The 26,900-nt window shown below is 44.8% G+C and overlaps 2 protein-coding genes across 12 annotated transcripts in view; both read right to left on the reverse strand.

The window, feature by feature from the left end:
• The window catches only part of LOC138763236 (microphthalmia-associated transcription factor-like), a 296,887-nt gene that overhangs the window by 66,774 nt on the left and 203,213 nt on the right, over positions 1 to 26,900 (reverse strand). The gene's annotated exons all lie outside the window — the stretch shown is intronic.
• On the reverse strand, positions 4,718 to 5,141 carry LOC138763237 (cytochrome c oxidase subunit 7B, mitochondrial-like). Its single transcript, XM_069937079.1, is given in 1 exon segment — positions 4,718 to 5,141. A coding segment is annotated over 1 exon segment (240 nt). The 5' UTR covers positions 5,092 to 5,141; the 3' UTR covers positions 4,718 to 4,851.

Here is a 26,900-nt window from a genome sequence, read left to right on the forward strand (position 1 = left end):
AGGGTAGTAAAGGATATTAAAATAAGACCTGACTTACAGGCTACACCCTTAAGAGAACCAGATGATACCTTGTTTACAGATGGGTGTTGTTACAGACACCCCACAGATGGATTGAAAGCTGCCTATGCGGTGGTACGAAAAACTACAGGAGGATTTGAAGAAATCATTGCAGGGACGGTGAGAGGAAAGGAGTCAGCACAACTCGCAGAACAACAGGGAATGATAGCAGCATTAGAATGGGCAGAAGGGAAGGAGGTCAATATATATACAGACTCGGCATATGTGGTAGGGACAATTCAGGTCGAACTTAGTCAATGGATTAGAAGAGGGTTTTTAACAGCAGCTATGACCCCAATTAAACACGAGAAGGACGTTAGGAGACTGGCTGAGGCCCTCCTGAAACCAAGGGCATTAGCAGTTCTTAAATGTAAAGGACATGATAGAACAGATACGATGGTGGCTCGGGGAAATCAGGAAGCGGACATGGCCACTAAAAGGGCAGCAGGATACGGCCCTCAGTTTATTATGATACAGGCAGACGGAACAGCACATGACTTATTACCACCGTGTAGGGTAGAAGTAATAATACAGGAACAAGCAAAGGCATCACCTCAGGAAAGGATGGAATGGGAGGAAAGGGGGGCAACCGAGAATCAAGGACTATGGAGATCGATAGATGGGAGGCCAGTTTTACCATCTGGACTCATGAAACCCCTCCTCGAGGAGGCGCATGGGCTAACACATTGTGGAAAGAAGCAGATGATAAGGTACTTGATACATTGGTGGCACCCCTTCCTGCCGGCGATGGTGGAGAACCATATTAGAGAGTGTGAGGTATGTATAACTTTCAATGTCAAGGCGACTGTAAAGCCACATGAAGGACAGTTCCTGTTACCTAAGTTACCAGGGCAGGAAATCGTACTTGATTATACGGACATGATTGAGAGGGTAAGTGGCTATCGATACCTCTTAGTAGCAGTAGATGTGTTCACAGAGCGGCCGGAGGCAATCCCTGCCAAAAGAGAAGATGCAAGGACGGTATGTAAATTCCTGATCAACCAGTATATTCCAAGACACGGATTTCCTAGAAAAATTAGGTCCGATAATGGAAGTAATTTTAAGAATAACGATCTACAGGAGGTAGAAGCGATGTTGGGATTGAAACATGCCTTTGGAACGGTGTACCATCCACAATCCCAAGGGAAAGTGGAGAGGATGAACCAAACAATCAAAGGTAAGATCAGGAAAGTACAGGCACGGACCAAACTAAATTGGGTGGATGCGTTGCCCCTGGCATTAATGTCAATAAGGAGTTCGGTAAGTTCTGTGACAGGATTTACTCCATATGAACTACAAACGGGGCACCAGTTTCCAGGACCGGGAGCCGGAATTCAGACTACGAAGAATGAGGTAAGTTCAATGGGATGCAAGCTTTATTATGATAAACTAACGGCTCTGGTGTCAGATTTTTCACAACAGGTCACAAGTCCCAACAAAAAAGGCGAAACACCGATATCTTCAGTCGCGGAGTGGGTTCTGCTAAAGGTCATCAAGGAAAAGTGGTCGGAGCCCAGGTGGACAGGACCCTACAGAGTGGTGGAGAGGACATCCCATGCGGTTCGACTACAGGGAAAAGGCGAGACGTGGTATCATTGGAGCCAGTGAACAGCAACGGACCCACCAACACGGACACTGGAACAGATTCGAACTGAGATGACTGGGACTCTATGAAGAAACCATGGACTAAGAACACTTAACGTCCCTTTTTAAAGAGACTATTGGACTACGGTGACTGTATATCAGTGGTTGACGGTATAATCCATTTATTGGCATCAAAACAATGAAGGGAGCTGGGATGAATACTATGTGGGGACTATGGGTACTGGTGTTCCGAGCCCTTGAAGGGACTGGGGAAGAAAACCACTGTACAAAGTGTGTGCACTCGGCCTGGGGGTCGCATAATGAAAAAGAACAGTACTTTGCTGATTGGACTAACTTTCCTGAACACTGTGTTGGGACTCACACGGGACGTAAGTGTGTGCATAATGGACGAGTGTATGATGTTAAATTCAATAGGGGATCGTTACAGTCCACGCCACATCGAGACCGCTGTCCCCAAGGAGTAACATGGTTTTGTGCCCCGGAGGGAGACCGAGATAAGGAGAAAGGGGGCTCAATACCCATTCAGAGGATACAGTGGGAACCCATGTGACAAAAGGGAAAACAACCATACGTATGGGACAGAGATAAGGGGGATATCTATGCCATCGGTAAACGCCAGTCAGCCACTCACAGAGTAGGTGACAACAGATGGGTAGACCTTTGCCAAACTATGGCAGAACTCTTGGGGGTAAAAAACTGTTGGGTATGTGGAGGACCCACAAGAGATGGGTCATGGCCATGGAGCGGGGAGCCCCTGGAAGTGTGGGAGTTGATGAGTTTTCACGGATCGGCAGATGAGACGCGGCCCCACCAGACATGGCATTTAGCGAATCACCCATTAGGGGAGGAAGGAGCAAGGCAATCATTATAAAGGAGATTCAAGGTGCACAAGGGTTAAAATCTTGGGGAAGTTCCCTCGATGGCATCCTCAGTGACCCCGGTGGTTCCTGGCCCCACAGAATGAAGCAAATTGCAGACCTATAACAGATAACTCCCGTGGGAAAGTGGTATGGAATTGCACGGGCGTTAATCCATATGAAGGGGTTCCCTCACTCAGACAATTGTGGGCTCATCCCTATCCACACGGATTTGCCCCAGAGGGTTTATATTGGATTTGTGGGAATATGGCATACATTTTTTGGAGCCAGACTGGTGGGGAACGTGCTGTATAGGTATCATTCAACCACAATTTGTGCTTTTACCACAGAACGACTCCCATCAGTTAGCCGCGCGTGTATATCAGGGGCTCCGCCAGAAGAGGGATTTAAAGATCGGTGAGTGGGGAGAGGACTGGCCTCCAGAGCGCATTATTTCTTATTATGGACCTGCCACTTGGGCCCAGGATGGGTCCTGGGGATATCGAACCCCAATTTACATGTTAAACCGTCTGATTCGTTTACAAGCTATTTTGGAAATTATCACCAATAACACCGCCACAGCCCTTGATCTGTTGGCAGAAGAGCAGCAACAGATGAGGGCCACGGTGTTTCAAAACCACTTAGCATTAGACTACTTGTTAGCCATTGAAGGGGGAGTGTGTGGGAAATTGAATCTCACTAATTGTTGTTTAAAAATCGATGACAATGGGCAAGCAGTAAAGGAGATTTCCTCAGGTATTCGCAAATTAGCTCATGTCCCAGTTCAGACCTGGTGACCCTGGGGCAGCTCATGGCTAGGAAATTTGTTCTCTGGAGACTGGAGATGGATACAGACTGCAGTGCTAGTTGCTGGAGTGGTGGTGTTGGCGTTGATCCTGATCCCGTGCATCCTTCCCTGCCTCCAGTGCCTGATTCAACAAGCGTTTTTACAGAGAGCCATCCCCAGACCCCAAGGCATGTATTTGTCCCTACTGCCCTCCCAAGAGTATAATGACTACAAGGGGTCAGAAATGCCGATCCTGGCAATAACTCCGGAGGTCTCGGCCGAATAAGGTAACAGGTGGTTGGTCTCAGTTTCCTGAGACCAAAAGGGGGACTGTTGGAATCTAGGGGTTAAAACATTATGAAAGAAATGATTAATTAATAAGTTTATATGTACTGCATGGGTCAGGGAAAAAGAGGAATGTGATTAAGTGGCAATCACAGCATGGAGCAAAGTTGGCTGAGCAAAATTGTCTGCTCCCAAATACAGGGAGAGGAAATGCATAAAACGATTTAGGAGGAATGCTCAAACTGAAGGAGGTGGTGAGTAGCACAGGAGACACAGGCCAGACCAGAACAAAGAATGGCCTGCAAGAAATAAAGGGAATGGAAAACCAGTCTAGGAGGAAGATTAAGGCATGAGGAGGTGTTAAAGAGAACAGCAGAAATTGGCCAGACAGAAACAGAATGGTGATTAGAAATATCTGGGGATGAATTAATTTCTGATCAAATCAACAGGATAGTCTGGCCTGGAGGATTAAGATGGGAGTGCTACACCCCAGATATCTGCAAAACAGGAGATGACTTGTGATAACCCTTATGCAAAAAGATCTAGCAAAGGGAGACAACTTTTGTTCTGTATGATAATGAAATCTAGCAAAGGAAGCCAACTTTTGTTCTGTATGATAAGGTTGATCTATATAAACTGAGCCAACTGGACAATAGGGGTCAGTCTTGGGGAGTAGCTCACTGTGCAGGTGACCTATGAACTAACGATTGACCCAGAGCTCTGTTAAGTTTTATTCTTGTGCTGTGTAATAAATTGACTGTTGAACCGAATACCTTCTCCTATCACTTCATTCAAAGAACATGCTGGACTCAGACCACACATAGACTAAATTAAGAGTAAGGTAAAGCCAGAGTCCGACAATATGTAAGAACTAAAGAAGAGAAAGAGAAGGGAAGAAAGGAAATAAGGGGGAAAAAAGGGTGAATTTTGTTACATGTGTTAAAAAAAAAAATTTTCGGGGGTTGTTGGGTGGGAGAGAATAACCGTCACTGCAAAATCAGTTGATGCTTGCGAGTGGGTTCACAATCCAAATGGAGAGGGGAGTTGTGGTTGCCCGGCAAGGGACAAGGGGCAACTCAGAGAGGAGGGGGAACATTTGGGGCTGAGGGAATATTGGATGTGGGAGTTGTTTTTTTTTGTATAATTTATTGATTTATTGTGTAACCCAATATACAGAGGTAAATAGTACAGTACAAGCCATGAGGCTGGAGGCAGATGCAGCTGATCTGTACTCTTCATTGTGAATGCTCAATCCATTTTTTAATCTGTTCTCCATTCTTGAGGAGTGATCTTGCCAATTGGCGAAAGATTCCAAGTGATCCCAGTCTGTGTACAAACATAGGTCCAAATTGAAGCACAGAATACTCATCCTCCTGCCAAGATAATATTTCCATATTTGTCATGGAAGTCAGGTTCAACTTTGCGATGAGCTTGTCTTGCAGCAATTTGGCGAATGCTCCGACCCGACATGGACAAAATCTTCCTGGTCAGGGGCACCATCTCCGCGGCCCTCGGTCGCCCTCCCTCAGACAAGATGGCGCCGGCCTCGGCCCCACAGACAGTGCCGGATGTGGGAGTTGTTGAAGTATTTTATGTTTTAAATGTGTTGTCATATATTGAGTTTAAAAAGGGAAAACTGAGAGATGAAAATGGGGAAAAGGGGGATGGTGGTGGTGAGGAAGCGGAAATGAGGTGTAAACAGGATATGAGGTGGCCATGTTGAACTATATGACTACAAATATTAATGGAATACATAACCAAATTAAAAAGAAGAGGCTATTAAATTTACTGAAAAAAGAAAAACTAGACATAGCATGTAACTGAAGTGGAACATAACAAGTTAAAGAGAGACTGGGTCTGACACGTAGCGGCAGCATCATATAATTCAAAAGCTAGAGGTGTAGCTATATTAATTAATAAAAATGTACCAATCAAAATAGAGGAGAAAATAATAGATCCAGCAGGGAGGTATGTAATGATAAAGTGTCAAATATATTCAGAATTTTGGAATTTGCTCAATATTTATGCACCTACTGAGGAGGATCACAAGTTTATGGAAGATATTTTTTTGAAGATTGTAGATATGCAAGGGAATATATTGATAGGAGGGGATTTTAACCTTAATTTGGATCCAATGTTGGATAAAACTGGACAAAAGACTAGCAAAAAGAATAAAGTGGCCAAATTTATGGTTAAATCAATATAGGAAATGAAACTTATGAATATATGGAGGAGGCAGCACCCAAGGGAGTAGGAATACTCATATTATTCGAGTAAGCATAAAACATACTCAAGGATTGATATGTTTTTGTTGTCAGCCCATATTCAAAGGAGAGTTAGGAAAAGTGAATATAAAGCTAATAATTCACCACTGTTATTAACAATAGAACTGGAGGACATCCCACCAAGTTAAACTCCATGCTACTTACAAGGCAGGAATTTCGAGAGTTTATTGAACGCCAAATTAAAACGTACTTTTGAAATTTATATTATGTGATGCAATGAAAGCTTTCATTAGAGGGCAGATAATAAGTTATGTAACTAAGATGAAAAAGGACTACAATCAGGAAATAGAACAGTTGGAAAGGGAGGTAGTAAGTAAAGAACAGGAACTAGCAACAAGGGAAGATACAACAAAAAGAAGAGAATTGGCAGACAAAAAAATAAAATACAAAATATTACAAACATACAAGGTGGAGAAGAACATAATGAAAATAAAGCAAAAGTATTATGAACTAGGAGAAAAAACACATAAAATATTACCCTGGCAACTTAAAACAGAACAAGCTAAAAGAACTGTATTGGCATCAAGGAAAAAGGACAAACAAATTACATGTAATCCAATGGAGATTAATGAGAACTTTAAGGAATTTTATAAACAATTATATCAAACTGAGAACAAGGGGAAATATGATAAATTAGAAGAGTTTTTAGCTAAAATTGAACTGCCGATATTGCAAGAAGAGGGACAAAACAAACTGATGAAACCATTTGAAATAGAGGAAATACAGGATATATTAAAAAAGCTGCTGAACAATAAAACGCCTGGAGAGGTTAGATTCCAAATAGAATTCTATAAAACATTTAAAGAGTTATTAATTCCTCCTCTCCTGGAAGTAATGAACCAGATAGAAGAAACACAAAACTTGCCAGATTCATGTAAGACAGCAATAATTACAGTAATACCAAAGATGGGGAAGGACCCACTAACACCAGCATCATATAGACCAATATGTCTACTTAATTCAGAATATAAGATAATAGCAAAATTATTAGCAAACAGATTGGTCGACTCTGTACCAAAAATAGTAAAACAAGATCATACTGGATTTATTAAGAAAAGACGAACAGCGGATAATGTCTGTAAATTTATTAATTTAATTCATGCAGTTCAAGGAAATAAGAAGCCAACAGTGGCTGTTGCTTTAGATGCAGAAAAAGCCTTTGACAGAGTAGAATGGAATTATTTATTCAAAGTATTACAGAGGTTCAATCTACCAGAAAAATATATTAATTGGATTAAAGCATTATATAATGGACCATTGGCGAAGGTAACAGTAAATGGATATGTAAATTAAGTAGGTCAAATAGGCAGGGATGTCCATTATCTCCCTCACTGTTCACTTTAGCAATAGAACCATTGGCAAAACTGATAAGAACAGAAAATAAAATAAAAGGGATAAAAATAAAGAAGGAGTATAAAATCAGTTTATTTGCAGATGACATCATAGTATACTTAACAGAACCAGAAATATCAATAAAAGAACTACATAAGAAATTGAAGGAGTATGGAGAAATATCTGGGTACAAGATCAATGCAAATAAAAGTGAAATGATGCCAATGAGTAATGCGGATTATATAGAATTTAATAAAAAATCACCATTTAAATGGCAAACACAAACAATCCAATACCTAGTATTAGGTTAGATAATAATTTAAGCCACTTGTACAAATTAAATTATCAGTCACTAATAAAGAAATTGCAGGAAGACTTAGAATATTGGAAAGAATTACTGCTAACGTTGATAGGGAGGGTAAATTGCACTAAAATTAATGTCTTCCCAAGGATTCAATACTTATTTCAATCATTTCCAATTTCCTTTAACAGAGAAATTCTTTAATGAACTAAAGAGAATAATAAGGATTTTTTTTAGGAAAGAGGGTAAACCAAGGATAGCGTTAGATAAATTAACAGAGAGGTACGACCAAGGTGGTTTGCAGTTACCAAACTTTAAAAATTACTATAGAGCAGTGTAATTAAGGTATTTATCAGATTTTTATCAGACAAGGGAAAAACCAGATTGGACTAAGATAGAGCTAGATAAAATAGGGGAGAAGGTACCGGAACATATACTTTATAAGTGGGATGAAAAGCTGGTATGATATAAAAGCTCACCAGTATTGAATCATTTACTCAATATATGGAAGAAGATTCACTTAGAAAGGAAAAAAACAAATTACCAAATACCAAAATTATTATTGACGCAAAATCAGCTAATCCCTTTTACAATAGATAACCTTTCCTTTAGAGAATGGGAGAGAAAAGGAAATAAAAGAATAGAAAATTGTTTTTTGGGAAATAATTTATTAACATTTGAACAAATGAAGTACAAATATGGAATAACTCATGATACAATGTTTGCATACCATCAACTGAAAGCCTACTTAAAGGATAAATTGGGAAACAGACTGAGATTACCAGAAGGAAGCAGCTTTGAATATGTGATTACAGACACAATGATAATTAAAAGATTTATAACGAACATGTACATCAAGCTGCAAGATAAGGAAAATGATGAAATAAGCTATAAACCCAAACAAAAGTGGGAAAAGGATTTAAACATAAAGATAAAAAATGAAACATGGGAAAAATTATGTTCTGGAACTATGAAGAATATAATAAACACAAGGTTATGCATGATGCAGTATAATTGGTTACTTAGGTTATATATCATGCCCCAAAAGTTTTTTAAAAATGGGATCCAACATTATCAGATAGATGTTCTCGCTGTAAGAAGGAAATGGGAACAACAGTACATGCAATTTGGACATGTGAGAAAGTGAAAAAGTTTTGGGAAGATCTAAATCAGATATTAAATAAAATTTAAAAAAAAAACAACATACCAAAAAATCCAGTGATCTTTCTTCTAAGTAATATAAAAAGTAAGAAATTAGGCCTCAAACTGGATGAAGTGCAAAAAAAGATTTATTATGATAGCCTTAGCTGTAGCAAAAAAATGTATAATGTCAACCTGGAAATCAGAAGAGAGCCTGAGAGTACAGCAATGGTACATGGAAATGAATAAATGCATTCCATTGGAAAAAATAACATATAATTTAAAAAATAAAGTGACAGTATTTGAACAAATTTGGGAACTGTACATGGAACATAATAGAGAGGGCTTGTCTTGGACCTCCACCCCCTAAAATGATAAGAAGACAAAATGACTTGATCCAGTGTGTAAAAGTAGATGACACATTTTTCTTGTTTATTTTTCATTGTGTGATGACATTGTTTAATGGTTTTATTGTATTGTATATGTTGAATGTTTATTGGTTTTGGAGGGGGGGGTGGGAAGGGGGGGGAGGGAAGATGGGGGGGGAAAAAGCGGAGAAAATGCCAATGTGTATATTTAAGAGGGAAATGTTTGTATGTATTTTGGTTGATATGGTTCACACTGTAAAAAATTAAAAAAAAATTATATTTAAAAAAATTCATGCACATGACAGAGAAAGGGTGTGCAATGGTCAAAGGCAATAAATGCTGTGTGAAGAAAACTTGCATTCTGGAGATTTCTGCAGATTCTTGAACCCCATTGAAGATTTTTATGTGTTGCCCAAATGTAACATTCTTGTCAGAGTTATACACCAAATGGGCCTTCAACCCACCAAGTCTGAGCCTGGCCTCAAGGATCCTTTTACACAAATCCCTCTTTATTGTGCAGGACTACAGACAAACTGAACATCAGAATTTGCAGCTAACTTCCAATTCTGCTGCTAGAGTCAGCCCCAAGTCCAGATGCTGAGCATTAATATCCTTTGCTGGGTGACTGGACTTATTTTGTATCTGGCCCTCAGTTTGCCTATACATTTGAACGGGATTAGCAAACTGAGTGATAAAGCTAAAGGACCATTGAAATATTTATTTTGGTAACTGGGTACAATCAATGTACATAATTTAAATAAACCTTTAAATAAAGCATAACTCTAAAAATTATTTAAATCTATGACAAACATTTTCAAAAGTCTCGGACAATCAGAGATATTTAGAAACGGTCAAAAGGACTTTGACCTGCACCAAGCACCAGAGGATTGGTTGCTGCTTGTGGTCTGTTCTACTTCATAAAACAATTGTAGCAGGGATGTATCCAGCTAATTTGTACCCAAGGGGTTACAAAAGGTTAGAACAGCCACAGGGATCAAACAGGAGGGGAACATGAAGTGTGGACTCAGTCAAGGACTTCATTCCTGAGTATCTGTTTCTCCTGTACATGGTAAATCCTATTAATTACTTCAATAACTTCACAGGATAATCTTGCAGAGCTATTGGTTCTCATGTGCAACTGAAAGCTTACCCTTTTTAGAGAATCACCGCTCTGTATAAATCAAGCAGAGAAACAGCTACAAGTGCTGACACGCTTAAAGAAGTAACGGAGCTCTCTGGATATACTCAGAAATGACTGGGGAGAGAAAGTATTTTCATGCCAGATATTGATCTTTTCTCAGGATGCCATGCCAGCTCTCTGCTCTGTAGGCTTTAACAAAAAATATTCAAAAGTAGAAACCAAACCACAGATGTACAGAGCAAACAAATGATACAAAAGGTTAATTACTGATATAAAAAGGCTAAAAAACATTATCAGTTCACTCAAAGTTCAGTTCCCTTTTTTTAAAAGAACATTTATTCTTTGTTTGGCTTTGCTATTTGGTAAATGCTGTCTTCACAGTACTGAGCAATAGCAGAGTAAATAAAGAAAGACTATTTATTCTTAAGAAAGCAGCAAACAATCCTCTGCTATATCTTCCAACAAGGATTCCAATGAGTAATACAAAGGTGACCAAATGGCTGATGGATACTGCATGAAACAGATTTGTGGTTTTACAGGCACTTCAGCTCAACTTGACCATACCAATTGTAGAGCGTGTCGAAAGAACCAAAGACTTGTTGATCCAAACCAAGATTTTTATTAACTAAAAGTCTGGAGCATATCACAAGTAGGTCGACCAGTCCAGAATGACCTGGTCTGGCTAGGAGCAATCCTTTAAGACCTGCCAGTAGGTGTGGCTACGCTCTCAGCCAATCACAGTGATCCTACACTACAATCTGGTGATAGAATCTGTACTATCACATTCACCCCTTCTTTGAGAACTAACCCCGGGGTGGATGGAGGTTAGGAGCTGTACCGGTCAGGGGGCCTGACCATCCAGTGTGACCGCCGTGGTGCCGGGTTGGGGTCGCCGGAGTCATGTCGCCGGCAGGCTCGTAGGGTGCGGCCACTGCTTCACTCAATTCCCCAATGGTGTTGTCGACAGCCTGGCCTGAGCTGGTGGGCTGGTGCTGGTCCCTCTGTTCAAGCACATGACCTGGGGGAGAAGGAATAGGGGGAGGTTGGGTTAAAGGCACTGCTGCGCCTGATCCGGCTTGGGCTAGGTCCCTTACCGAGACTGTGTCCTCCCGCCTGATCGGGTACTCAACGTAGGAATAATGCAGGTTCGCATGGAGCAGAGTCACTCGGTCAACCGAGGAGTTGTTCTTTGAGTACTGGACGTGCCATCATAAAAGGACCGGACCTGGAACCATGAGCCATGCTGGTATGGTCATTCCCAATTCAGATTTAATTAGGAAAGAGAACATCCTTTCATGGGGGGTGGCATTGGTCGCGGTGCATAGGAAAGAGCGGATGGAGTGTAGGGCACTAGTGAGCATGTCCTGCCAGTGAGAGGTGGGAAGACCTTTGGACCGGAGGGCAAGCATAACCGCTTTCCAGACAGTGGCATTCTCTCTTTCAACTTGCCTATTACCGCATGGGTTAAAGCTGGTGGTCCTGCTTGAAGCAATACCACACTCCAGAAGGTACTGCCGCAGCTCTGCGCTCATAAACAAGGACCCCCTGTCACTGTGGATGTAACTGGGGTACCCGAAGATGGTGAAGATGCTGTGCAGGGCCTCTATGACTGAGGAGGCAGTCATGTCCCGAGCAGGGCACATCGAACGGGAAGCAGGAGTACTTATTGATGGCTGTAAGGATGTAGGTGTTACAGTTGGTCGACGGAAGGGGCCCCTTGAAGTCCACACTAAGACGCTCAAAGGGGCGGGTGGCTTTGATGATGTGGGTGTTCTCCGGACGGAAAATGTGGGGTTTGCACTCAGCGCACACCGGGCAGGCTCGGGTCATGGAGCGAATCCCCTTGACCGTGTAGGGCAGGTTGCAAGCTTTGACAAAGTGCGTAAACCTAGTGATCCCTGGATGACAGAGCTTCTCATGGAGTCTTTGAAGCCTGTCCAGTTGTATGTTGGTCAAGTCCCCCTGGAGAGCACATCTGGCAGGTCGTTGAGTTTACCAGGCCAATACAGTATGTCATAATTAAAGGTGGAGAGCTCGATTCTCCACCTGACGATTTTGTCATTCTTGATCTTACCTCGCTGGGTATTGCTAAACATGAAGGAGACCGCGCGTTGGTCGGTCAGCAGTGTAAAGTGCCTGCCAGTGAGGTAGTGTCTCCAACGACGTACTGCTTCGACTATGGCCTGGGCCTCCTTCTCGACAGGGGAGTGTCAGCACTCAGGACCCTGGGGGGTTCTGGAGAAGAAGGCTACCGGCCGGCCGGCCTGGTTCAAAGTGGCTGCCAGTGCAAAGTTGGACACATCGCTCTCGACTTGGAACGGGATGGACTCGTCAATGGAGTGCAGCATTGCAGCAGCGATGTCTGATTTGATGCAGTTGAAGGCCACTCTGGCTTCGGTTGACAGGGGGAAGGAGGTGATCTTGATGAGTGGCCGTGCCTTGTCGACATAGTGTGGAACCCATTGGGCACAGTAGGAGAAAAAGCCCAGGCAGTGTTTGAGTGCCTTCTGGGTGTGTAGGGGGTGGGGGGGGGGGAGCAAATCCATGAGAGGATGCATGCGGTCAGTGTCCGGCATGACCACACCATTCTCCACCACAGAACCTTGAATTGCAAGCCGAGTGGTCCAGAAGACACACTTGTCAAAATTGTAGGTCAAGTTCAGCTGAATTGCAATCTGAAAAAAATTCTCAAGGTTGGCATCATGATCCTCCGTGTCTTGGCCACAGATGGTGACACTGTCCAGATACGGGAAAGTAGCAGTCAGCCCATTCTGGTCCACCATCCGGTCCATTTCCCGCTGGAAGACCACGACGCCATTTGTGACCCTAAAGGGTACCCTGAGGAATTGATACAGCTGCCCATTCACTTCGAAGGCCATGAAAGGTCGGTCCTCTCAGCGGATCGGGAGCTGACGATAGGCTAAACGTAAGTCAATGGTGGAAAATACACGGTATTGGGTGGTCTGATTCATCACATCCGTGATCCGTGGAAGGGGGTACACATCCAGAAGCGTGAAGCGGTTGATTTTCTAGCTGTAGTCAACCACCATCCGCGGCTTCTCCCCAATTTTAACAACCACCACCTGGGCTCTCTCTTCCAGCAGCCTGCGCACCTCGCTTGTGATAAATTTCCTGTGTTCATAACTATATTGCCCACTTTTGGTGGCCACAGGCTTCCAGCCAGGGGTGAGGTTTGAGCAAAGCACTGGCGGAGCAACTCAGAGGGTGAAGAGACTACAGGTCCTCAGTCATAGAGGCCCTGCACAGGCCTGGGGTGCGGGGGCGGGTGGCTCGGGCTGCCGCTGGCAGGAGGCTTCCGGGGTGGAGTGGTTACAGAGAGAGAGTGAGGCCCCCCAAAGTGCATGGAAACGATTTGAAACTGGCACTGAAAATCCAGTCCCAGCAGTGCTGGGGTGCACAATTGGGGAAGGACTAATAGTTTGAAGTCTGTGAATGTGATGCCCTGGACTTTCAGGGTTGCCACGCAATACCCCTTTACCCCAGTCAAGTGCGATCTGGTCACCAATGAAATCCTCTGTGGAGTGGGAAGAATAGCCAGTCCACAACGGTGGACCAGGTCTGGGCGGATAAAACTGTCAGTTGACCCAAGTCAAATAAGCAATTAGTATAGTGTCCATGCACTTTAATCAGTTCCATTGCTTTTGTGAGGGGATGGGGAAGTCCTGGTCGAGGGTCACTGATACAGAGACTTGTAATGGGGACAGTGGAGTCCTGTGTGATGACATCATGCAACGTGTGCGTGATGATGTCATACAAACAGTTGAGATCAGGGCTGGGGCCTGGTCGGACGTTGCTTCATGAGGGAGGGTGAACGCCATTGCAGCGAGGGTGGGTTCTACCTTCCACGCTTGACGTCTGCCCCGTGACATCAGGCACTGTCGCGCGGTGGAGCCCTCGCTCTCATTGGACGAGAGCTCTGATGAAGTAGTGTATGAATGGGAGAGTGGTGATTGGGCTTCATATGAGGCACTGTATTTGATGGCGGCATTTTGGAGCGACAAACTACAGCAAAGTGGCCACTTTTAAGGCACTTCTGGCACCTGGCTTTTCTTGCCAGGCCCTGGGACCTGCTGTGTTTGTTCCTCCCGCAGAAATAACACTTTGGGGTTGCATCGGACAGTGTAGCGGCAGCAGACAGGCCGTCGGTGTGCCGGGGGGTAGTAGGGTAGAGAGAGGGCATCCTACTCACATCAGGGTGTGGGGCCCAGCCCCGAGAGTACACGTCCATACTTAAGACAGCAGCCTCCATCGTCTCTGCGATCCGGATCACGTCTTCTAGGTTTTCTCCCCCGTGCTCTAACAGGCGCTGCCTCACCTCATTCGATCGAACCCGAATGAGATTGTCTGTGGTCTCCGCAGCAGTTCTGTCTGTGCAGGCACAGTCCCTACCCATTGCCCTTAGTGCCTGAATATAAGCTCAACAGGACTCACCGGGCTGTTGCCTCCTTGTTGCAAGTTTGTACTGAGCATAGACCCTGTTCATCGGTCGCTCGCAGAGCCCTTTCAGCACCTTCATGGTTGCGGCCTAAGTGGTCATGTCCTGGATACTCTAGTAGACTCTTGGGGACACCATAGTCATCAATATTAGTAGTCAATGGCTGTCCTCTATCACAGCAGGATCAGAGAGCTGTAAGTATGTTTCGAAGCATCTCACCCAGTGCTTAAAGTCATTTGAGGCTGTAGCTGACTGTGGGTTGATGTTGAGGCATTCCAGCTGTAGCATACACTCCATCCCTTCAAAACTTTTTAGTTAATAAAATTGTAGAGCGCGTCGAAAGAACCATAGGCTTGTTGATCCAAACCAAGGCTTGTATTAACTAAAAGACTGGAACAGATCACAAGTAGGTCGACCAGTCCAGAATGACCTGGTCTGGCTAGGAGCAATCCTTTAAGTAGAAGTGGCTACGCTCTCAGCCAATCGCAGTCATCCTACACTACAATCTGTACTATATACAAAATGGTAATAGAATCTGTACTGTTACACCAACCAAATTGTCTATTATTTTCCTGTGTTTAGCCCATAATCACTCTGAACCTTTTCCATCCATTTATCTGTAAAAATGTCTTTTAAATCTTACTGTTGTACCCTTCTCTTCCATTGCCTCTTCCAGCTCATTCCACATATCTACCACTCTATGTATGAAAAAGGTGTTCCTCAGATCCCTTGTAAATCTTATCCACCCCTCTCTCCCACTCACCTTAAATCTATGGCATCTAGCTTAAGATTCCTTAAAACGGGGTTAGGGACAAGGACTATTTACATGATCTATACTTCTCATAATGTTCTACATCTCTCTAAGGATCTCCTCAGCCACCAAAGCTCTGGAGAAAACAGCATCTCCTTGTATGTTAAGCTTGGTGTTCATAGCTATGTTCTCATGAACCTTTTCTGCAGCCTTTTCACTGTAGTGAAATGTTTTGTTTGTCTGGGCAACCAAATCAGCAAACAATACTCTAAATGTGGTTTCACTAACACCCTGTAACATGATGTTCCAAGTCCTGTACTCAGTTCCCTAATTGATGAAGGCAAGCATGCAAGTGACCTCTTCACCTCCCTGTCTAATGGGACTTCATTTTCATGGAAGTACACCCAAGTATCTCTGTTCTAGAACACACTCCAGAGCCCTACTATTTACTGTGCATGTCCTGTCCTGATTTAACCTACTATAATGCAACACCTCACACCTGTCTGAGTTAACTTCATTCTGCCATTGCTTAAGTCATTTTTCCACTTCACCAGGATCCTGTAATAATCTCAAAAAACTTCCTTCAATCTCCACTATACCACTCATGTTGGTGTCATCCACAAACTTGCTAACCACGTGAACTATTATCATTCAAATCATTGATATACATGGCAAACAACTTCAAATCAACAAGGTTGTGTTCTCCACACTCTTGTCCGCAATAAGTGTTTTTATAGAAGGCCTCCGCTGCTCTAGCGTCACTTTTATGCAGGAGCGGTGCCTCGGTGCACCCAACATGATGGCATAAATACACAGCAGGCAATGGCCGTCTTCATTACCCATAATCCTCCATGTAGCTGGAACCACTCAGGGAAACACAAAGCAGTTCCAGCTTTGTGGGAGATTATGGTTAACGAAGTCAGCCATTGATCATTTTTAAAGACCAGGTCCATAGGAGAGGAGAACTAGTGAACTAGCACACCCTCTCATCAACCCCCTACTGCAGAGCTCTCTCTTGGGAATGGGAAGGCTGGTGGAGGAGGGAGGGAGACACTCCCAACAAGATTTAGGCTGGTTGGTTGGAGGGTGGGGGGGGGAATAGATTTATCCATAAGTATGAGGGAAGGCCATTTACTGCACCTCACCTCCCTCCTACCACACCCCAGCTGACAGATGAAATGTTGCTGATGGGGGTGATGAATCCTGACCACACGATTTAGGTTGGTTGGTTGGTTGGAGGGAGGGAGGGAAGCAGGTTCATAGTTCAGCCACCACAAGCCATAGCAGGAGAGCAGAGTGCCTGAGGTCCAGCTCTACCCTGTGTCCGGCTCACTCTCTCAGCACACCCCATCTGCGTGTGAAGCTGACAGGGTGCTCCTCCTCAGGCTTGCCTTCCATTTCCTCCTCTCACTGCGGCTCAAAGTCAGCCCAAAACTGGCATGTGGCTGTGCATTCCCGAGAGGAGGTGAACTCCCCCTTGTGCATGGAGGGGGCAGGGTGGCAAGGGGGGAGAACTAGCACAGGCCACAACCTCATTAGACAAATGTCTGCAGGAGTTAACCAGGGTTCTGCCTGACACGAACTGTCTGGTACAAATTCACTTAACTGCTTTGATAGGTCCTGGGTCACAGGCTGACGGCATCATCGCGACCTCATTAGCCGTCCTTAGCAGCGGCTGCACATTTATGAAGTGAGATGGAGCGCTCCACTCCACCACTGGGACTACTCCCTGGAAGGATTGGAATCGGCATCTTGGAGTTGCTCCCAGAGCATTTATGAATATAGAATCAGTAACCTTTATGGTTGCATTTATAAAAGGGGCTAGAAGCTCCATTCCAACCATTAAATTCTTAGGCTGTGACCCAAATTCAAATCTTAGTTATGTAAAATGAACGAGTTTTGACCACATCACAACATCAAAGACAGTGGGAGAGTGCACGAATTCAGAGCATGACTATATGCATTCACAAAGGCTCCATTCTCAATCTCTAAAGAGGACCAAAGATCTCCCCAGGCTTGGCAATGAATGAGTACCACCAACATGTAATCATGTCCTGAAGCATTTATCATCAGAGCCAACATGACCTAGTGGAAGGAAATGGGTGGGGAAATGGGCCAGACAGAAAGAGGGGTTGTGGGGGAGAAGGAGGTGGATGACAGAGGGAGTTGCATCATTAACAGCTCAGCAATGATTAACTGCCCCTTTGAATGTAAAATAATTCAATGGTAGAAAGTTGTTTAGCAGGATGGGTGAATACAATGCACTGCTCAAGTTCCACATTACTTTCAGATGAGGTGTGAGGTTGGTGGGAGGATATCTACAGCATTGCCAGCAAATTCTCACTGTGTCTGGACAGGAGATTAGAGCTCTTTATTTAAAAATCTAATTTGCTCATTTGCAAGATGAGAACTTTGAGAAGCTATGATAGCCAAGTTGATTAATCACCAAAGGTAGACACATGTATCATGACACCTGCCTGCAAGCTTAACATTTTTGCATGAGGTTAGGAAAGCCAAAGGCTCCAAGAAGATAACCATATTCAATAAATGGATACCAAAAGCATGATCATCCCCAGAGAATGCTGCTGCAAACTTCAAAAGAACAGAGTACAAAACTCTGGTGAGCAGATATTTAATTATTTTTCATTTAAATTTTAATTACAACATGGTAGAAGCCAATTCCAGCCATTTAAACCTGTGCCACCCAATTACAGGCAGTATCCAGGTTATAAGCGAGTTCTGTTACCTGAATTTGTACGTAAGGCGGAACAGGTACTTACGCTTCTCAATTAGCATTCATGAAGTAACACTATGCTTATTTATGCATACGCGTGAATTGGGGAACAACCCGTTCGTCAGTACGAGTTGTTTGTAACCCATACATTCGTATCTTGGGGACTGCCTGTACACCCAAATTAACCTACAACCCCTGTATGTTTTGAAGAATGGGAAGAAACCAGAGCATCCAGAGAAAACCCACACAGACACAGGGAGAGTGTACAATCTCCTTACAGACAGCATAGGATTAGAACCCAGGTCACTGGCACTCTAAGAGCGTCGTGGTAACTGTGCCATACAATGATGTACCAGCAGATCTTACAGAAAACTTGCATTTAATAATGAAGCATACATTCTAATGTTCACTGAGAGTTTATTATCTATACTCAAGTTCAATTTACAGATGCACTGAAATTCTAACTCTGCTGCCAAACAGATTCACAAGATTCCATAACATAACCATGCACAATACCCATTCACACACTTGCATCTCTTAAGGAATATGCTGGTGCCTAATATAAACACTGCTGCATGATCTTACGCCAATGGGGGAAGTCAGTGCTAGCCATCAGTAAGCTGTCATTGTGATGAGTCTGAGGCTTTTGGAGTTACACTCATTATTAATCTTCCTTACTTCCTCCTCATCCTCTCATCCTGCTGTCACTTTGATTTACAAGCTGCAGATGGTGTAAGCGTGCATCTCTTACATTTTGTCTGCCCTGTGATATTACCTTATCCTATTCTGCCTTTTCCCTTGCAGATAGCCATGAGTTCCAATCTGGACATATTGGAATGCAAGAGAAATGTCAGTAAAGACATCGAGACACCATTCATCAATTCATGCATGGATCCTGGCAATTTAGAAGAGGTCTTTTTAGATGGGATTTACATACATTGAGACACCATGGCCTATAACCAGGGAAGAGCTCAAAGAGAGAATCAAGTTCCTTGCAGAGGATGCCAGTGTGAACTTTAACAGGCCAGAAAACTGTATTCTGGCAAGTATGCACCATGGTGCATCAACTGTCAAGGACTATGGATGATTCTACCCAACACCTTTCACAGGGTGGAGTGCAGAGCTTGGAGCGCAAAGTCTATTGTTCTGTCAGTGCAAGCAGGAAGTATTTCAGGGAGCTAAAACCAGTTTAACATTCAGTAAGCCCTGGTGTTAATTTTAGAGGTAATATTCATTGCCTTTACAATGAATGAATACCCTGGGAGTGCCTTTGTGTTTGTTAATTATTCTCTTCATGAATCTGTACATAAATTTGCTTTGGGATTTAAGGGTGTCAAGTCATTCAGTTTGGGATCTAAAGGCTGAGTTATAGAACTGTGGTGATATGTAATTACAGCACTAGGTCACCAGGGGTCACCCTGGTTATCTTGTCTATAAAGCAGTCCAGAGCTACAGTCTAGCCTTTCAGGTTCGTCTTGCAGAGAGACAAGACCTCTTAGTGTACATATTAGTTTATTAAAGCTGTCTTAAACTCGCACTGCTGGTGTGGTTACTATCAGTACAAGAACAAATATTTGACCATATATCAAAGTTTCAAGATCATCTTTTAATCCTGTAATTTAATGGGTTGGTGAAAACTTTGTTTTGGGAATAAATGGAAAAGTTCAACAACAGCTCAGTTAATTTTCAGACAAGGAAGGGACTATATAGTGAAACTACGGAGAATTATATCAGCTCGCCAGTCATCTACCTTATTTGTGTATAACAGCTGCATTAAGAACAAACCAGTATGCTCTCAATTGCTAATTTGTTTATCTGCGGAGAAACCATTTCTTGCATTTTAAGTTTAATGGCTTGTTTTTTTTTTTCTTTTCTTTGGCTTGGCTTCGCGGACGAAGATTTATGGAGGGGGTAAAAAGTCCACGTCAGCTGCAGGCTCGTTTGTGGCTGACCAGTCCGATGCGGGACAGGCAGACACGATTGCAGCGGTTGCAAGGGAAAATTGGTTGGTTGGGGTTGGGTGTTGGGTTTTTCCTCCTTTGCCTTTTGTCAGTGAGGTGGGCTCTGCGGTCTTCTTCAAAGGAGGCTGCTGCCCGCCAAACTGTGAGGCGCCAAGATGCACGGTTTGAGGCGTTATCAGCCCACTGGCGGTGGTCAATGTGGCAGGCACCAAGAGATTTCTTTAGGCAGTCCTTGTACCTTTTCTTTGGTGCACCTCTGTCACGGTGGCCAGTGGAGAGCTCGCCATATAATACGATCTTGGGAAGGCGATGGTCCTCCATTCTGGAGACGTGACCCATCCAGCGCAGCTGGATCTTCAGCAGCGTGGACTCGATGCTGTCGACCTCTGCCATCTCGAGTACCTCGACGTTAGGGGTGTGAGCGCTCCAATGGATGTTGAGGATGGAGCGGAGACAACGCTGGTGGAAGCGTTCTAGGAGCCGTAGGTGGTGCCGGTAGAGGACCCATGATTCGGAGCCGAACAGGAGTGTGGGTATGACAACGGCTCTGTATACGCTTATCTTTGTGAGGTTTTTCAGTTGGTTGTTTTTCCAGACTCTTTTGTGTAGTCTTCCAAAGGCGCTATTTGCCTTGGCGAGTCTGTTGTCTATCTCATTGTCGATCCTTGCATCTGATGAAATGGTGCAGCCGAGATAGGTAAACTGGTTGACCGTTTTGAGTTTTGTGTGCCCGATGGAGATGTGGGGGGGCTGGTAGTCATGGTGGGGAGCTGGCTGATGGAGGACCTCAGTTTTCTTCAGGCTGACTTCCAGGCCAAACATTTTGGCAGTTTCCGCAAAGCAGGACGTCAAGCGCTGAAGAGCTGGCTCTGAATGGGCAACTAAAGCGGCATCATCTGCAAAGAGTAGTTCACGGACAAGTTTCTCTTGTGTCTTGGTGTGAGCTTGCAGGCGCCTCAGATTGAAGAGACTGCCATCCGTGCGGTACCGGATGTAAACAGCGTCTTCATTGTTGGGGTCTTTCATGGCTTGGTTCAGCATCATGCTGAAGAAGATTGAAAAGAGGGTTGGTGCGAGAACACAGCCTTGCTTCACGCCATTGTTAATGGAGAAGGGTTCAGAGAGCTCATTGCTGTATCTGACCCGACCTTGTTGGTTTTCGTGCAGTTGGATAATCATGTTGAGGAACTTTGGGGGACATCCGATGCGCTCTAGTATTTGCCAAAGCCCTTTCCTGCTCACGGTGTCGAAGGCTTTGGTGAGGTCAACAAAGGTGATGTAGAGTCCTTTGTTTTGTTCTCTGCACTTTTCTTGGAGCTGTCTGAGGGCAAAGACCATGTCAGTGGTTCCTCTGTTTGCGCGAAAGCCGCACTGTGATTCTGGGAGAATATTCTCAGCGACACTAGGTATTATTCTATTTAGTAGAAGCCTAGCGAAGATTTTGCCTGCAATGGAGAGCAACGTGATTCCCCTGTAGTTTGAGCAGTCTGATTTCTCGCCTTTGTTTTTGTACAGGGTGATGATGGTGGCATCACGAAGATCCTGAGGCAGTTTACCTTGGTCCCAACAAAGCTTGAAAAACTCATGCAGTTTGGCATGCAGAGTTTTGCCGCCAGCCTTCCAGACTTCTGGGGGGATTCCATCCATACCTGCTGCTTTGCCACTTTTCAGTTGTTCGATTGCCTTATATGTCTCATCCAGGGTGGGAACCTCATCCAGCTCTAGCCTTAGGGGCTGTTGAGGGAGCTGGAGCAGGGCGGAATCTTGGACTGAGCGGTTGGTACTGAAAAGAGATTGGAAGTGTTCTGACCATCGGTTGAGGATGGAGATCTTGTCGCTGAGGAGGACTTTGCCGTCTGAGCTGCGCAGCGGGCTTTGGACTTGGGGTGAGGGGCCGTACACAGCCTTTAGAGCCTCGTAGAAACCCCTGAAGTCGCCAATGTCCGCGCTGAGCTGTGTTCGTTTGGCGAGGCTAGTCCACCACTCATTTTGGATCTCCCGGAGTTTGCGCTGAAGATGGCTGCATGCGCGACGGAAGGCTTGTTTCTTCTCTGGACAGGACGGCTTTGTAAGGTGAGCCTGGTGGGCAGCTCGCTTCTTTGCCAGCAGCTCCTGGATTTCCTGGCTGTTTTCGTCAAACCAGTCCTTGTTTTTCCTGGAGGAGAAGCCCAGTACCTCTTCAGTGGATTGCAGTATGGTAGTCTTCAACTGATCCCAGAGGGTTTCAGGGGACGGGTCCGTGAGGCGGGTTGCAACGTCGAGCTTTGCTTTGAGGTTTGCCTGGAAGTTTCCTCTCGCTTCGTCTGACTGCAGTTTTCCAACATTGAACCTCTTTCTGGGGGCTTTATTGTTCCTGGGCTTTGGCTTGAAGTGAAGGTTGAGCTTGCAGCGAACCAGCCGGTGGTCAGTGTGGCATTCCGCGCTAGGCATGACCCTGGTGTGGAGCACATCTTGTTTGTCACTTTCTCGCACCAGGATGTAGTCCAGGAGGTGCCAGTGTTTGGATCGGGGATGCATCCAGGTGGTCTTAAGGCTGTCCCTCTGTTGAAAAAGGGTGTTTGTAATGACAAGCCGCTGTTCTGCGCAGAGCTCCAACAGGAGGCGCCCATTGTCGTTGCACTTGCCGACGCCATGCTTGCCCAGGATTCCTGGCCAGGTTTCTGAGTCTTTGCCGACACGAGCGTTGAAGTCGCCCAGGATGACAACCTTGTCGGCTGTAGGGGTACGTTGGATGAGGTTGCGCAGGTCGGTGTAGAACTTGTTCTTTTCTGCTGGTTCCGCCTGGAGGGTTGGAGCATAGACACTGATGAGGGTGATGTGACGCTTGTTTTGAAGTGGGAGTCGCATGGACATGATTCGGTCCGAGAGGCCTGTCGGAAGGTTTTCGAGTTTGGAGGCAATGAAGCTCTTGACCATGAAGCCTACACCAGATAGGCGTCGTTCATCCGAAGGCTTGCCAGACCAGTAGAGTGTGTAGCCCGCGCCGCGTTCTTGGAGGCTGCCTACATCTGCCAGGCGGACTTCACTGAGAGCGGCTATGTCGATGTCAAGTCTGAGGAGTTCATGTGCAATGAGGGCAGACCGACGTTCAGGTCGGTGGCTGTCAGTCTTGTCTAGCATGGTTCTGATGTTCCAGCATGCTAGCTTGAGTTTGTGAGCATCTTTTGAGGGGGAGGACGTGGAGGGGGAGGACGTGGAGGGGGAGGATGTGGAGGGGGAGGACGTGGAGGGGGAGGACGTGGAGGGGGAGGACGTTGAGGGGGAGGACGTGGACCTGTCCTCGGGCCTGCGCAAAGGAGCTTTTAGGTGGAGTGCAGTGCGCGCAGTACTGGCCCCACCCTTTACACCCATGGTTCGTGTGCCATGGCCAAGCAAGCTGGGACGTGGCAGCGAGGTCCTTGGGTCGTAGGTTTTATATCGGAGTGGCCTTCTCCTATGCAGGTTTCTTACCTGGCGGCGGCCCCAGTCCAGGCACAGGGAGAGCAGCAGCGGCCCCGGCCCCGGTTCGGGCGAAGGGTAGACGGCGGCGGCCCCGATACGGGCAGGAGCAAGGGGGAGACGGCGGCCCCGGCCTCGGTCGAGTGAGGCAGACGGAGGCCCCGGTCCGGGCAGGGAGTGGGAGGCGGTGGCCCCAGTCCAGGCACAGGGTGAACTGCGGCGGCCTCGGCCCCGGTCCGGGCAGTATGGACCGACCTAGGAGGGGAGGCAGACCCCTCCAGCCCGGGTTAATGGCTTGTAATGCAGATAAATCATGCAATGTGTTTAAAGAAAAGAATACAAAATTCTAGGGTTGGAAGAAATATTCTTTTGTTTCAGTCTTTGGCTATTTAAATCAGATTATACATGAAAACTGCTCGAAGAAAAAGTAGAAAGATAGTGTTGCCCTTAGTATGACTCTCTTACTTTATGAAGCAATGCCAACAATATGGTATTTTAAACTTGAAGCACAATAGGCTTCTGACTACAAATGTTATGTGGTGGACTTTTTTTGACCTTAACAATGAATATTTCACTGATTTGATTGTGCAATAGTACAAATGGTAAAGCTGGTATCTCACAGCTCCAGTGACCAGATTCAAACCAATCCTCCAGAGCTTTCATGTGGAGTTTGCAAATTCAACCATACAAGCAGAGAATGAGGACTATAGCATCAGTGGTGTAGATGTTGAAAGTATGGTCGAGGGAAGCAGAGGAGCCTGTTTTCAATTGGTGGAATGGACCATATTCAAGGACATCCTCGAACTTGAATGAATATGCCTCGGCTTTAACCAATTTCACCATGACCTAGGTGGATGCATCTGTGCCCGTGCATACAAACTGTGTGTACCCCATCCAGAAGCCGTGGATGAATCAAAAGCTCTGCAACCTGCGAGGGAAAGATCAATAGTGTTTAAGACTGATGATCCAGGTCTCCATAGGAAATCCAGTTATGACCTACGGAAGGTAATCTCAGTAGCAAAGAGGGAAGCCAGACTCTGAGTCAGATACTCACAAGCTATAGCAGGAATTGCAGGCCATTACATCCTACAAGGCGAGGCCAAACACCATAAACGGCTGTGGTGCTTCACTACCCAGTGAGCTGAGCACCTTTTATGCTTGCTTTGAAAAGGAAAATTCAACAGTATTGATGGGAATCACTGCAAAAGCTGACGGCCCCGTGTTTTCTGTCTCCAAGGCAAATGTCAAAACATCTTTCAAGAGGCTGGACCATTGTGAGGCATCAGGCCATGATAGTGTACCTGGCAGGGTACTGAAAATCTGTGCCAACCAACCATCTGGAGTGTTCATGGACATTTTCTATCTCACATTACTGCAGCTAGAGGTTCCCACAAAAGGGCATCAATTGTCCCGGTGCCCAAAAAGAGCAGAGCGCCTCAGTGACCATCGCCCAGTAACATTCACTGTGATGAACTGTTTTGAGAGGATGGTCATGGCCAGAATTAACCCATACTCAATTAATGATCTGGACCCACTACAATTTGCATACCATCACAATCGCTTCACAGTAGATACAATGTCATTGGCTCTCCACTCAGCTCTGGATCACCTAGACAACAGCAACATCCAGCTACTCTTCATTGACCATAGCTCCATTTTCAACACCATCATACCCTTGGTGTAGGTCCAAAACCTGGCCCTCTGCACTTCCCACTGCAATTTATCAGAAGACCACAGTTTAGTACAAATCAGAAACAACGTCTCCTCCTCTCTGACAATCAACACAGATGAACCTTATGCCTGGTCCACTGATTTACTTGCTCTACATCCATGACTTAGCAGAATTCAAATGCTGTTTACAAATTTGCCGATGACTCCACGGTGGTCAGCAGAATCACAGATGACAATGAAGAAACGTGCAGGAGGGAGATAGATCAGCTAGTTGAGTTGTGTCACAACAACCTTGCACTCAACGTTAGCAAAACTAAGGAGCTCATTCAGAAGGAAATCAGGAAAACACAAACCAGTCCTCATCAAACATTCAGAAGTGGAAAGGGTTAAGAATTCAAATTCCTGGGTGTCAACATCTCTGAAGATCTGTCCTGGGTCTTCCATGTTGATGTAATCATGAAGACAGTTATACTTCGTAAGGAATTCGAGGAGACTTCGTATAGCACCAAAGACTCTTGCAAATTTCTACAGGTGTACTGTGGAGAGCAATCTGATGTTTGCATCATTGTCAGGTACAAAGATGCCAGTGAGCTCAACCAGTGCCGTCATGGGTATCAATCTTCATACCATCGAGGACATGTACAAGAGGCAGTGTCTTAAGAAAGCAGCCTCTATCCTCAAGGATCCCCACCACCAAGGCCATGCCCTCTTCACGCTGCCACCATCGAAAAAGGTGATAAAAGAGCCTGAAGATGAACAACCAGCGGCATTAGGACAGCTTCTTCTCCTTTGTTATCATATTTTTGAATGGACAATGAACCACAAAAATGACCTCACTTTCTCTTCTTTTCCACTAATTTATTTATTTTCAATTGTAATTTATAGCAATATTTGCATTATCATCCTGCCACTAACTAACAAATTTCATGACATGTTCTTAACAATAAATTCTGATTCTCCCTGTGGCCTTGTGGGTTACCCTGGGTGCTGAAATTTCTTCCCAGATTCCAAGGATATGCATTCTAATTGGCTCATGTTATTTGCTTGGCTGTGCAGGCAAATGGTAAAACCCAAAGGAAGTTGATGAGAACACTTGGAGAAGAAGGGAAATTTCAGGTGGTTAAGGGTGGGATTTCTCTAAGCGCTGGTATACACTCAATAAGCCAAAGCAACTACATTATAGATTGTATAGAAAATGGAATGATTGACAGGTATTATGTAACTCCTGAATGAAGCTCAAAAGAGAAAAGTATCCTGCCTTTGTTCCATACCAACTGATCTCTCTTTGTAATTGCACTTTCCTTCCGTCAAAGATGTCTAACTGGTCTGTGTGCAAAACAACCCTGTCAATGCATCTTGGTACATGTGACTATAATCTTGAACTCGACCGACTGAGCGACTGGCATTAAACTTCATCACCTCCTTTGCATTCTAGTTTCACATTATTTTTATGGCTTTGTAATATGACTAAAAAAATTGTACCATTGTTATTTGGAAACAAAAATAAGCTGCTCTCAACACATGTTGATATATTGACCATTAATAGCAGGGGTCAAAAACAAGGACACTGGTTGGAGTTTGGTGAATGTGCTTGCATAGTAAGAAAGCACCACACAGCACAATGGGAGAGAACATAAGGCTTCTGATTCAACCACCAACCTAGTTACAATCTCATGCTGATTGTGCACAGTTTTGACATTCAATGTGCGATTTTCTTCTCTAATTCATTGC

Source organism: Narcine bancroftii, chromosome 5, assembly GCF_036971445.1.
Source record: "Narcine bancroftii isolate sNarBan1 chromosome 5, sNarBan1.hap1, whole genome shotgun sequence".
Classification (NCBI taxonomy): domain Eukaryota; kingdom Metazoa; phylum Chordata; class Chondrichthyes; order Torpediniformes; family Narcinidae; genus Narcine; species Narcine bancroftii.